General features: G+C 37.7%; 1 protein-coding gene across 3 annotated transcripts in view; it reads right to left on the bottom strand.

Moving 5' to 3' along the window:
• pard3ab (par-3 family cell polarity regulator alpha, b) overlaps window positions 1–14,230 on the bottom strand; it is a 77,503-nt gene that overhangs the window by 35,203 nt on the left and 28,070 nt on the right. For 2 of the 3 annotated variants that reach the window (XM_059501375.1, XM_059501373.1), the window contains exons 6-14: window positions 10,750–10,829; window positions 10,097–10,180; window positions 9,255–9,380; window positions 7,831–8,216; window positions 5,399–5,538; window positions 5,169–5,297; window positions 4,605–4,640; window positions 949–1,137; window positions 635–805 (exon numbers count right to left, since the gene is read on the bottom strand). In XM_059501375.1, coding sequence (XP_059357358.1) covers window positions 635–805; window positions 949–1,137; window positions 4,605–4,640; window positions 5,169–5,297; window positions 5,399–5,538; window positions 7,831–8,216; window positions 9,255–9,380; window positions 10,097–10,180; window positions 10,750–10,829 — 1,341 coding nt within the window. The remainder of the gene's footprint in view (window positions 1–634; window positions 806–948; window positions 1,138–4,604; window positions 4,641–5,168; window positions 5,298–5,398; window positions 5,539–7,830; window positions 8,217–9,254; window positions 9,381–10,096; window positions 10,181–10,749; window positions 10,830–14,230) is intronic. The other variant, XM_059501374.1, reaches the window with a different exon arrangement.

The raw sequence follows: 14,230 nt of genomic DNA on the forward strand, positions 1-14,230 counted from the left end.
ACTTCTCAGAGATTTAACTGGCAGCTATTTAAATTTTGGTTTATGTTGTGGTGACCAAGTGGTCAGAATCAGCTCTGGTGGGCTCGGTCTCAATCAGATGCAGACACTGAACACTCAGCATGATGGGAAAATCTTGTGCAGTTATGATCCTGCTCTGGTGAAGACAATTACCATCATTACCAGCCAAACTATAATAGCCTTGCGACACAAAAATGCACGAGTCCATCATAGTTTTCCCTTCAGAATGACAGAAAATACTTTTGAAAGCCCTTGTGGATAAATTTGTGAAATGCAGTGACCTGATTGCCTGGTCTTTAAACGGATCAGATGTTCTTTAGAGTGAGAAAGAAAGAAAACAGCACGTGGTCGACCTTAATGTGTGCTGAAGTAGGTATGCCTTTTTTTGGTCTGTTTTTAAATTTAAAGCAAGACTAGAGGAAATAAAATGTAGCATGACAAAATATGACCAATAACGAGGGAGAGTTGAGATGTAGCAAGTTTATTCCTAATAACATTTTCTTAAGATGTGTTCAATGGAACAGACAATTCATTTCATTTATATAACTAATACATAAAGCACTATTTACACCTTCACATGAACAGTGACTCATCTGCTTGACTCTTCTATCTTTACCTCAAGGCGCTTGTTGATTCGTCTTGCCACAATCAGTTGAATCATACCACGCTTGTTGCCCTCCGTTGACATGGACTTGCGCAGCATTTCCATGGCGTCCTGGTTTGTCTTCCCTACCAACGACTCCCCATTTACTGCGATTAGCTGATCGTTGACTCGCAGCCTTCCATCCTATGCCAGAGAATGAGATTAAGAAGATCTTAAATACACCATTCAAGAAAAAAAAATAATAACTGTGCCATAATCATGAAAAAAGTCTGCAGATTTCAGCTGAAATCTCCTTAAAAAAATGTTTGTGTGTATACATTTCGAACCTTGCATGCTGCTCCTCCGTTAATAATAGACTTGACAAAGATGCCCAGGTCAGCATGGCTCTCCTTTGACCTGTTACCCTTGACACTGACTCCTAATCCCGCTGAGCCCGAATCACTCAGAGGCACTTCCAGCGTCAGGAACTCACGCGTCCCATCTGGGGTTAAGACCAACTCCTCGTCTTCTACCTTCTACAAAAACAAACCAAGACATTACAGTAATTATCGACTGTAGAGAATGAAATAAAACGTAGTTTTCTTGATTTTCAAATGGCTGCTTCATTTACTTTATCAAAATAATGATTGAGATGGAAAACGGGGTAACAAGGACAGCCTGGAGAAACAGGTTCATTAGAAAAATTTTTTATATCTTCATGTTAAGAAACTATCATGGTTTGTGACCTCTTAGACCGAACACACACTACAAATTAGTTGTTCAGAGAGACTATTCAAAGACATTTCCTCACCCTCACATCGTTTCAAACCCATATGATTTTCTTTTCTCCGTGGAACACAAAAAGAGCAATTCTCAGAGTCACTAGTGCAATTCTTCAAAATATTCCTTTTATGATAAAGTCAACACAGGTTCGGAATGACATTAGGGTGAATAAATAATGATAGAATTGTCACTTTTGGGTGAATTTTCCCATGAAAACATGACAGGATAGCTAATGTCTATCTCTCAGTGTGCATTACACCTTGAAACACTATGAACCTCTGCACAAGCAGTTTTACATTCTAGTCACTCTCCTGTCCATTACTATGTCCCTGACACACACAGCTGCCATTTTCATCTGGTTCTGAAGGAAATGCAGAACATGTAAATGAGGCGGGGATGGCAGCTTTCATGAAAAATGATGCCTGCCAAACCTCTATTCTCTGATTCAGACAAACAGATAATAAACCCATAACGTCTGATGCTCTTCTGACCTCTCCCGTGACTGCCTCATGTTAGCGGCTGTCAGTGCGTGAGTGTTTGTGTGGGAGAGAGAGAGAGAGAGAGAGAGAGAGAGTGAGAGAGATGAGACAGCTATAACAACCATCTACTGAGTGACTGCTCTATAAAGTCGATCTTTATTGAGCTTTAATCACCTTCACTTTAATGCAACAACCTCCGACACACACACACACACACACACACATGTTCTCAAAAGGAAATGGATGGCTTTCATTTAGTTCTCTCTTGCTCTCTGGACCGCCACTGTTAAAGCAGATCTTATCAGCCTTGAGAGGTTAATGCACAAACAGCGGTGGGAGAGACAGAAAGAGGAAAACAGACAAAAAGAAGAGAGGATCAGGATGAGCTTTAACACTGACAGTGTTTCTGAAGCGTAACAGCTGCAGCTCTATACAGACCAAATGTTCGAATTCAAGGTGTGCAAGTCATATTTAAATCAAATAACTTGGATTAGATTTAATAATCACAACCAGGTGAGTATGTAAAAATAATCACTTATTTGTCTATTAATACAGCAGAAAGATACAGATTGAGGTACAGGGAGAGTAAACCATCTTATAATCATCCATAAATGACAGAAAATGAAGTAATTTACTCACCCACATCATCTCAAACCTGTTTGACTGTATTATTCCTTCTCCAGAACACAAATAAGATATTTAAAGAACGTTTTTAAAATGTTTTTGCCCATGCAAACAAAGTCAGTGGGAACAAAAACATCACTGGTCTCCATTGATTTTAATTGTATTCATGGTCGTAGCCAGCTATGAGGTCACCGAGGTCTGGGCCTCAGCAAATGGTTCATGTTTTAAAATAACATCTGTTTTCTGAATGACTAATTTAACACTCCTTATATGAGTGTCTGCATGTATCTGCAATTTAGACAGAATGCTAGAATTTGTAGTGTTTATGAAGTGAAAATGACGAGAACTATATATGTCGCTGCGAGACACTGGTGGAGTAATTGTGAGAGAGGTCACAGGTGCAGCCTTCTCCATGTTGCCAGATCCGGCTATTATAAGCATTTTCTTCTTAATTTGACAGTTTAAAAAGTTAGCAAAGTGGGATGGTACAGTTTAGAGTTAGCGATATCTTATAATATTGTCAACATTTTGGTTTAAATTATTTTATTTGTTTTCGTTTTTTATTTGTTTTCATAGCAATATCTGGCAACACTGTATCGTCTGCACAAAACTCTGACAGTTATTAAAAAAGCCCACAGACAGGTTATTGCTGACAGTATTCCACATTCGGTAAGGCAAAAAAAAAAAGAAAGGAAAATCATGATATTATCTCAATTTTTATCAACGCTATCAAAAACAGTAGCATTTAACACTTGTACACAGATCTGTAGAACAAGTAGGTTACATAATGAAATGAAATATGCAAACACTGTCCATCCAGTATAGAAGTTTAACTTTCACAAAGTCATGCTAAAACATTCATAAGATCCCTAGACAACTTTATCATCAATATAGCAATGGTTATCAATGAATACTATAATAGGATTAAGTATTGTTGCATGAAAAATAAAAAAATGATAAAATTATCCACTACTAACCTATAGGAAAATATGAACAAATTGTGATGCAATAAATAAGGTCTAATTTAACAATGCACATCCCCCCAAAGCAGAGAAAACATATTTCACAAAAGTCTGTCTCTTTTAAAGTTTTTAGTGTATGATTTGTATTTCTAGGTGTTATAATAGAGCAATTCCACACTCATTTTCAAACCCTGGTTACGGTTATGATTGTTTTTCCAAAAAATATATTCTTTCGTGTTCTGCAGAAGAAAGAAGTCATGAAACAGCATGAAGTTGAGTACACAGATTTTCATTTTTGGGTGCACTATCCCTTTAAGGGGCTGTTTACACCTGGCCACTTCATGCGTTTTCTCAGATCGGATAGCTATCTGATTTATCAAAATGGTTCCATTTACACCTGGTCACATGAATGTGTTTTTGCGAAACGGATTTAAATCCGATCTTCAATGCCCGCGCTATATGCAGATTTAATGGAGTGCACGTCACCGAAAGCAACAGATATGAGCTGCATTTTATTGATCATCAGCTAAAATTTCAAAATCAAAGACCACAATAATAGAGAGCGGCAACAGCACTGGTAAGATCATTTCGTTTCTCTACTATTAATGATGATGATTGTGTGTTAAGCGTTCGCGACTTACTTTCACTTTGATTTGCGATAGTTTGCGCGTTGGTTTAATGAATATATGCTCAGCTTCTCATCTGGTGGTGCGTGTTCCAGTAGCGTCGTCATATCTGGCTATAACATTACATATAGCCTATAACACGCCCTCACACGTTTATTTTTTTAGCATTTTGGGGAGGAGTACAATTTACATATGTGGTTTTAACAGGCAGATGCATTTACACTTGTCTAGTTTTGTCTGGAATGCGGCCCAGACCACCTCCTGAAGTGGTTTGAGCGATCGGATTCAAATCAGTCTCAAATGCGTTTCGGAGGGCATTTACACCTGGTCTTTTCACGATCGGATAGCTATCCGATCTGAGAAAACGCATGAAGTGGCCAGGTATAAACGGCCCCTAAGAAACTGTTAGTGCTGGATCAGGATCATTACAGAACATCAGAGACAGGTGCACATTACTGACAACAACTGCACTGAACCTCTCTGTGTGCAGATGTAGAGATGTATGAGCGGGTGTGTGTGTGGTTCTTACCCATTCTCTTGTGTTCTGCATTGCTGGTTCTGTGTTCTAAAGAGAGTGAGGAAGGAGAGGACTATAATACTACAACTGAAAACCCTCAATTCTGAAACAAAACATGCACACAGTGCAACCTAAGATGGAACTTAAAATCACTCCACCTGGGGTTATCAAAGAGGGTAAATTCAGTTCAATTGGATATTTGCCTTTGATATTAATTTGAAAAGTGCCCAAATTTAACCTGAATTGACCCTTTTCGAACTGAGGTAAAACAAAATTTCAAAATTTCAAAAATGGGTTAAAAAGCTAACTGAAATAAAATAGCCCAACATAAATAGTCCTCTTTTATAGAGCTCTCATTGAAATGCAAATGGAAACAGTGTGTGAGGAAAATTTGAAATTGGAAAACTTAACCTTGACTAAAACACCACTAGTCAAACAAGCATGGTGAGACTCTAAATGTCAGAGATGTTGTGCGCTATAGAGATGGACAGTTTTATGAAGACATTAGCAGGAGGATTTCACACCTCAACACTGACTGTCACTCAAACACACACAGAGACACAGACAGTTCCTCACCATCTCTCTGGGTAGACAGGCCTCCTCCTGTCTCAGTACCAGGAGAGTCACAGTTCCACCCATGGAACTCTTTCTCAGCAGAGAAACCGCCTCCTCCTGACCACGCCCATTAAGATCCACCCCATTGACCTGTAGCAACCACAACATCACTCGTTTGGGACTATATTTAGATTTTATTAATTTATTTTCGTTGTTAAAAATAAAATAAAATGAATTTATTTTCTTTTCACCTCTAGCAATCTATCCCCTGCTTTCAGTCTCCCGTCCTGAATGGCAGCTCCTCTTGGCAGAATGTTCTTCACGTAAATAGGGGCGGAGCCTCCAAGAGGGACATCTCTTGACGTGATGCTGAACCCGAGACCTTCAGGCCCTGACAGACACAGAGAACACACAGTTATAAGACAGACCTAAGGATATACACACCCATCCATTTCAACCTGAGAAACTGGTGTTGTATGATGAAAACCCTGTTAAATGGCAATTCACAGATCTGATGCTGCATAACACATGTCTGCCGGTATGATGTCACTTATTGATAAAGCCAAATTATATGGGGGGGGGGGGGGGGGGGGTAATATAAAATATGTAACTAAATTCATTACAAATGAATTAATTAAAAAATAAATTCATTAATTAAACCATTTATATTTCAAATAAATAAACTGATCTTGAAAAAAAGATGCTAAAAATGTAATTCCTTAATTTGTAAATTGGTTGACAAAAAGCGAGAAAGTTAACATAACTACTTTTGTTACCATGAATTAAAAATGAACATCTACAGGATTTACTAATCTTAGTTAATATTAATATTAATCAACGTTTATTAATGCATTATTAAAATCAAAAGTTTTGTTTGTTAAAATTAGTTAATGCACTGTGAGCTAACAAGAACTATCAATGAGCTATTGTATTTTTATTAACTATCGTTAACAAAGATGATGAATTAAAGTATTTATTGTTAATTAATACATTAAGTAATGTTGACAAATGACACCTTATTGTAAAGTGTTACCATAAATGCAATTTAAACACATTAAAAATTAATGTTAAAAACATTATATTATTGAAATGTTATGTTATTACAAATATTATATTTATTAAACAAATTTATGATTTTGTTATTAATGTATCACCTCTGTTTTTGGAATCAGTATTTTTTATTATATTATATTATATATTTTTACATATATTTGTATTATATTTTATCTGTAACCTGTACCGTTCTGCTACATAATATTTCAGTGTCAGTTCCATACTTAAAATCAGAGTATATTTGAAAGGACTATAGTTTAAATGCATTTAGCGCTCTAGTTTTTATTCCGCACATTTTTGAGTCTGCTTTCTGTGTCGAATTTCTCTCTGTCTGCACGTGAGTGACATCAGAAGCTGGCGGCTTAGAGAAACATCAGGCTACAGCTTGTTGATGGAGACTACAGGACTGGAACAGAAGCCAACTGGACTACATGGGGTCTGAAAGGCAACACAAGATCACAACCTATCGACCCAACAGACTGGGCTTAAACCTTCCGAGGTGCAGAAATTGGAGGTTGTGTGGCAAGGCTGAGATAAGTGCATCTGAGCATGAGAGAAAGAGAGTGAGAAAGAGAAAGTGGCCCCACAGGTTGAGTTCAGCCACACTTTTCAAAAAGAACACTGCAAGCTTTCCTATATGTGTGTGATGTGCAACTCGGGTCCAATAAAACACTGAGAGAATCAGACAGCCGTATGGAAACACATCACACTGACACGCGGCGCTGCCTAGCAACGCTCCCTGAACTGCTGTTCTGTAACCTCACCGCCACCCTGTGCACCCGCTGGGCCACCTGTCCACACACAGGTGCCAAGACTTGTGCCAACCGTTGTCAATCATTTCACATCTCACACCTTTACAGCAGGGACACACACACAGGAAGGAGCTGTGTGGGAGTTAACAGAGCAACATTCTCCCAGCTGAATCAGTGCAGCAGACTCTGCAGGATGGGAAATATGCTCCGCAATAGACATCTGGATTCATTAGCACAGTCTTAATCATAAACACGGCAGAAACCATATTTTAACACAGCCACATTGCACATTAAATCATTTTAATAAAAACAACAAAAAACAAACATAAGTTATTAAGAAAAGGAAAACTAACCTGCATTAAAACATTACAACAAAATAATATTAACTTTTTATTAATTTATTCGTTTTATTTTACTTTATTTGTTAAAAGAGCTTTTACAAGTTAATTTAGTACAATTAGTTATATTAAAAATGCGTAACCCACTAAAATATTAAAATGTGAGTGGTTAATAGTGGAGGAGGGCAGTGACGAGATGTGAAGCTGAGGACTTAGCTGACAGATTGCAAAAAAATTCATTAAATCGATAGATCCTGTCAACACAGTTTTGCGCAAGACCCCCATAAGTCTGCCAGCACTGGGGGGGGGGGGGGGGGGGGGTCTTAATACAACATCTCTTAGGCATTGGTTTATTGAACCTAGTGCTGCCCCTTACTAAGCTGTAATCAAAAAAAGGTTGATCGCTACAAATGTGTTAAAATTGTAATGCCTAAATATTAATCTTTGCAGCAATCAACCAGCATAATGTGCAGGTTTTTATTAAGTGACACTCATTTATTATACATTTTCAGAAAAGCAACAGGACGCTTTTAGTGATACCTTTTCTAAGCTGGATTCCAAGTCTCCGCCCAACTTTTTTGGTGAAGCCGGATGTGGGGGCGGGGCTTAATCCTCTTTGGGGAGAGGAGGTATGACCTGATGGAGGTTTCCCTGATTGGCCAACAGGATGATGAATGGGAGAGCTGGCGTCCACATGGTTATTCGGTGGGTGTGGCCTGTGTTGTGCCAATCGGTGAGCGACATGGTCCAGGCCGACGGGGTCATTGGAGAGGGAGTCAGGGCTGAAACGTCCAGAAAGGTCAATGTTTGCTCTGGGGTTGTGTTCATTATGGGATATCTGCTCGTACTGGGATCTCATGGTGGATGGTACCACATGGAATAGGATGACGGGAGAACGCATCGCCTGACGAAACATGTTCTGAGCTCTGAGAAAAAAACAAAAACACACAAACATTTAGGTTTATGTAACAAAACCTTACAATTAATTTTCAGCATTAAAAATGTATTTAATTATATATATATATATATATATATATATATATATATATATATATATATATATATATATATAATAGTGTTTATTTTTACATTTTTTGTGAGAGTGGATGGGTTTTAATCAGACACAGCTAAATAGAAAATATAGGAGGCTTACTTAATGTCAGAGAAAAGAAGAAAGATGGACAGAATAGGTGAACAGATGGAAGGATGAACGATTGAACAAATGCAAAGTTGGATGGATAAATGGATGAACAGATGGAAGGATGAATGAAATGAATGGATGAATGGACAAATGGATAGATGAACGAATGGATGGACATCTAGATGAATGGGACTGATAGATGAATATCAATGGATGGATCGATGAACAGATATGCATGGATAGATGCACAAATGGATAGACAGATGGACGAATGGATGGATGTGTGGGTGAAAAGGGACTGGTAGATAAATGTCGATGGAAGAATGGATGGATGGATAAACCTAAATGGATGGATGGATGGATGGATGTATAGATGAACGTAAATGGATTAATGGATGTTTGGAAAAACAGGACTGATTGTCAATGGATGGATAAATGAATGTAATTGGATGGACGGAGGGATGGATACAAATGAATGGATGATGGATAAAGGATGAATGGATGAACAAATTGATGAATGGATGTGTGGATAAACAGGACTGACAGATGAATGTCAATGGATGGATGGATAACAAACTTATGGATGGATAGATAGATCAATGAGGATGGATAGATTCATGTAAATGGATAGCTGGATGAATGGATGGGTGAATAAATGATGACTGACAGATGGATGAATGGAAGGACGGATGGATGGATGAATAGATGGAGGAACAAACAAATGAGCAGAACAAATGAATAGATGACATGAAGAGTAAGGAATTGAAGGGACAACAAGCACTCTGTAGACATCAGATGTCAAAGGTCAGAGGTCAGGTCTTACTGCTCAAATCTGACATTCCGCAGGTCTCCATTGTTGATGCGAATGATGCAGTCATTCTCCTGAAACAAACCCTGGACATCAGCCTTCCCTCCACGCTCCAAACGCTTCACCAGCAGACCCAACGTCCTGCAGCACACACACACACACACTTGATCTAAAGATTTCTGAGATTTATTATTTATTTAATCATAAGCGTCATCCATTTGAAATGAAGCATTAATTTGATTGATATCGAATTGAAAGAACTTGAAACTAATGCATCATCATAAAGCACTTCTGAACGAAAGCTAATTCTTCAAAAAAAAATTATGTTCTCCATCTTTATAACTCTACGTCCTGTTGCTGTTGCAGCTCGCCGCCCGGAGAGAGATGCAGCTCACAGATATAAAGCTGCTTTTAGCTAGATTAGTTTGCCTGGTGACCGCTCACATACAGATGCTGTTTAGATACTCTATCTCTTCTGGACAGACTCTTATGGACTCTCTAGAGAGGAGTCACACAACCATTTAGTCAATCTCAAATCAAACACTGATCACTCAGATCATCAGCTGATGCAGAGGACAGACTTTCAAGTAAACTAAAGCAGATCTCTTGCTGGGTTCAGAATATGTCAGGAACCAAAAAAATAATAAAATGAATTTTAAATGCATCAATATTCGATTCAAAAACATTTGAGCTAAACATTCACAAAATATTTTGTTTAAATATGTTTTTGTTTTTAGCTGTGGTGATCATGAGCATGGTTTATGTTCAGTGGTTGCGTTTCCCAAGCTAAAAACAATTGATTTTATTTTACTTTTGGTCCTTTTATTGATATAATAATGAAGTTTGGTGGTTGTTACCTGCGGTCTCGTCCACTGAAAGGCACCACATGGATACCAAGAGGACCTCCATCATTGGACACTTCCACCAATTTCACGATATCACTGGAGGATCGAGGGGAAAAAAGAAAACAAACCATCAGAGAGAGTAAATAAACATGCTGTTCCATGTAAAGATGAATGGAGGCGGAGTAAAACAAAGTAGGGTGGAGTGAGATCGTGCAAAGAGTCAGAATGCTGTGATTCAGCTGACACACTAACTGCACTTTTGCATCTAGATAGACATTGTATTTGTTGGTCATGCATCTATAAAGACTAAAAAGTTTGTCTTAAATGTGTGCTAGCATTTCAGTCATTAGGTTTATCAAAGATTCACACCAAAACACTCATTTTGGCATCAATGCCATCACATCTAGTAAGTGACAGACAGAACTGTGAGAGACTCAAGCGAGAGTTTAGATGACAGTTTATGAGAGATTAATCCAAAACATTTCAATCTGATCTCAGCGTTTAGAAAAAAAGTCGTATTTTACAATAAAACTCGAGAGCTGAAACGTTTCATTACCTGCAAATCAAACTGACAGCATGAAGGAGAGATTCGCATAAAATAAGAGATAAGATCACCACTGCTGTCAGTCAGAGCATGTGTGTGTGTGTGTATGTGTGGTACTTACTCCAGCGATCTCACTCCCATGTGATCTAAACACGTATCCGCACGTCCCACTGGCTCAATCCTACCATTCTCCTCCTCATCCTAAAACAAGAAGAAAACTGCTTAACCCACAATGCATTGCACTCAACAAAAACCTGCAAGAAATACATTTGACATTGTAATGTAACATCAATAAATGACAAAAGAATCACAATGTATACATGACATGAAAGGACCTGGGTGAAGATTTCTGCAGGGAGATCTGAAGTTCTTCTTTTTCTAAACAGTTTGAAGGAATTCATTCTCCGTTTGTAGCTGAGATGTTTCACCTGATACACCACGGATCAGGTGAGAGTTACACAAGAGCACATGCTCACTACTGTGTCACCTGATTATTTGAGTAGCACCACACAACCACTGACACACACACACACACACACACACACACACACACACATGCATTAAAGTTTCAGTAGCCAACAGGTCCTTGTTCTGCATCCATGACTACGCTTATATGTTCTTGCATAAACCCTGCAAAACTTTGAAAGTAGTTTTCATCTAATGTAACCTAATCATACAATCTGTAATGAAAAAAGAAAAATGATACACACATAACTCTAGATGCAAACACAAGACTGGGCCTGAGACAGTTTACATGCATTATTCAGCTCAAGGGAGCGGTGACGGAAGAAAAAAGGGGAACAATGAAAGAAATAGAAAAAGAAAAAGAAAAGAATAATAAAAAACTAAAAAGAAAAAAATAAAGAAAAATGGGAAAAAAACTAAAATAGACAAAATATCCAAACTACAAAAAAAAAAGATTAAGAAAATACATGAAAGGAAAAATAAAATAAAAAAATAAACAAAAAGGAATACTATGAAAGAGAAAAAAGAAAAGAAAAAAAAATAAGAAAAGTGGGAAAAACAAAAAAAGAGAAAAAATGATGACAAGAAAAAAGAAAATAAAATGAAAAAGGATCAGAAAATGTAAAAAAAAAAGAAAGGAAAGAAAGAGAATAAAATATAAAACTAAAAAAGAAAAGAAAAAGAAAGGTATAAGGGGAAAAAGAATAAAAGAAAAGAAAAAGAAAGTAACAGAAAAAGCTGAAGAAAAATCTGTTTTTCTCTTTCTCAATGTTTTGATTAGTTTTTCCCTGAGTTGTTTCTCTATTACCCCTGTGGTCTCTAAGTCTCTCCATCTCTCTCTATCTAGGGCAGTTGGTCAATCACTCTTTTCCTCCGTGGCCAAGGGTGTTCAAAAGTGTAACACAGTGGAAAAAACAATGGAAGGAAGTGGAGAAAATAGCTGTGATACAAAATACACCCTCTACGGCAGACATAACCATGTCTCCTTATATAACAGCTGTCTAATATGACAAGAGTGTGTGTGTGTGTTTGACAGCATAACTGAATCAGAATGACACCGCTGGCCTTCTGACAAAATCCAATGAATGATCAGAGACGGTTGCCAAACCATTGTCCTGCTCGGATCTGATCCAAACCTTTCTCTTGGCAAACGCATATTTCAACCAGCGATTGTTTTCCTCAGTGACTGAGTAACCAGGCATTTGTCTGGGATTCTCCTGAACTGGAATGACTAATAGCGCAAAAAAGCAGAGCCTTGACATTCTGTTTCTACTGAACGCACATGGTTTCCCTCACTGAAGCTGCACATTAATACATGCTTTCATCAGCAAAGCCCGATGGGACAAATACACATTCACAGGATAAAGACCTCGTCCTAATTCAGTCACTTATTAGTTTATGCTCGAGCGTTACTCCTGCTCTTATTTAGGTGAGCCTCACTTCAACTTGCTGAGGTTTTGCTATGCATGACAAGAAATGGGGAAAGAAGCAACAAAGGAGCGTTTAGTCCATCACGCTTTTCAATTATTAACTGGTTAAAGAAAAACAGACCATCCTCCAGAAGAAGAGGGTGAGAATTACGGAGAAATATCTATCCATCTATCCATCAACCCATCAACCTCTGCCCATCTACCTACTCGTCTATCTATCTACCATCCATCTAACATCTATGTACCCATATATCTACCTGTCTATCTGTCTGCGAGTCTATATCAAACTATATCTTTCCATCCATCATTCCATCTGTCTTTTTATGTACCATCTATCTATCTATCTGTCTTTCTATCTATCTATCTATCTATCTATCTATCTATCTATCTATCTATCTATCTATCTATCTATCTATCTATCTATCTATCTACCCAGGGCCGGCCCAGGCTCTGTTGGTGCCCTGGGTGGGATTTTAGATTTTAGAGGCCAATGCACGTACAAGGAGGCTAAAGTTGCTCGTGTGTCTCTTGAGATCATGGGAGTGAGGTTTACCTGTACAGCACCTTCACGCTGGCCTCCGTTACATATACAGTGACAAGTACTTATTATAAGAGAGAGAAATATGAACAATATGAAATGCCTAGAATATAGTCTAACAGACAACAAAAGACGTTTAGACAATTTTTGGTGAATTAAAAGCCGGCAGTAATGTAACTGATATTAAAACATCATTACAGAAGCTAACATTTATTTAAGAGAAAAGAAAGTTAAATTAAATAAGCAGTTAACTCGAGCAAAAACATTCCACAGTGTCAATGATGCCAGTTAATATGTTCTATGTTCTTAATAAGGCTATTTCTAAATACTGCATAAACATCAAGGTCAAATACATTGTGGTTAACTTGTGATTTATGTATTTTTTTTCTACTCCTCTATATGTCGCTTCCTGCCTTGTGCCCCTGTATCATTTTCTTTTTTTACTCATTTTTTAGAAATGATCCTTTCAGAGCACAGAAATGGCAGAACTATGCATGCACCAAGCAATATTAATGCATTATGATGATGTATTGTAATTACGTCATGATGCAGAAAGTGTTTAAATTAGTTTAACATGACGTTGTCAAATCGTATGATTTTTCATTGATGTAAATTTTATTTGAGTCTTTATCAAACTATCTATCCATCCTTCCACTTGTCTTTTCATGTACCATGTACCATCTATCTATCTATCTATCTATTTACTCGTCTATATGCCCACCTACTTGTCTGTCTGTCAACCTAGCTATCCATCGATCAGTCTGTCCATATGTTCATCTATCAGCTCCACGCTTAGTAGACCGACAAAGTGAATATGTATATCAGAATAAGGGAATACTGAAGAGAAAAACTGATAACTGAGATACAACTGACCTACAGCAGCACCTGCTGGAGAGAAACTAAAAGAAAAAAAAAAGAAATCTATATATAGTCTTATCTCATTAGCAGTCTAAAGCTGAGAGTGATTTATAATCGCTGTTTTACCTTTATGATTAATTACAGACACACACACACACTCTCCCCTCCTCCACACCAGCCCTCTCTCTCTGGATCTTCTCTTTGATACAATACACCACACATCTCTTCTCTCTCTATATATACTGAATGCAACTGATTTCACTATTCTTCGATTCCAGTCAAGAAAACACAATATAACACATATACACTAA

This window comes from Carassius carassius, chromosome 20 (assembly GCF_963082965.1).
Source record: "Carassius carassius chromosome 20, fCarCar2.1, whole genome shotgun sequence".
NCBI lineage: Eukaryota > Metazoa > Chordata > Actinopteri > Cypriniformes > Cyprinidae > Carassius > Carassius carassius.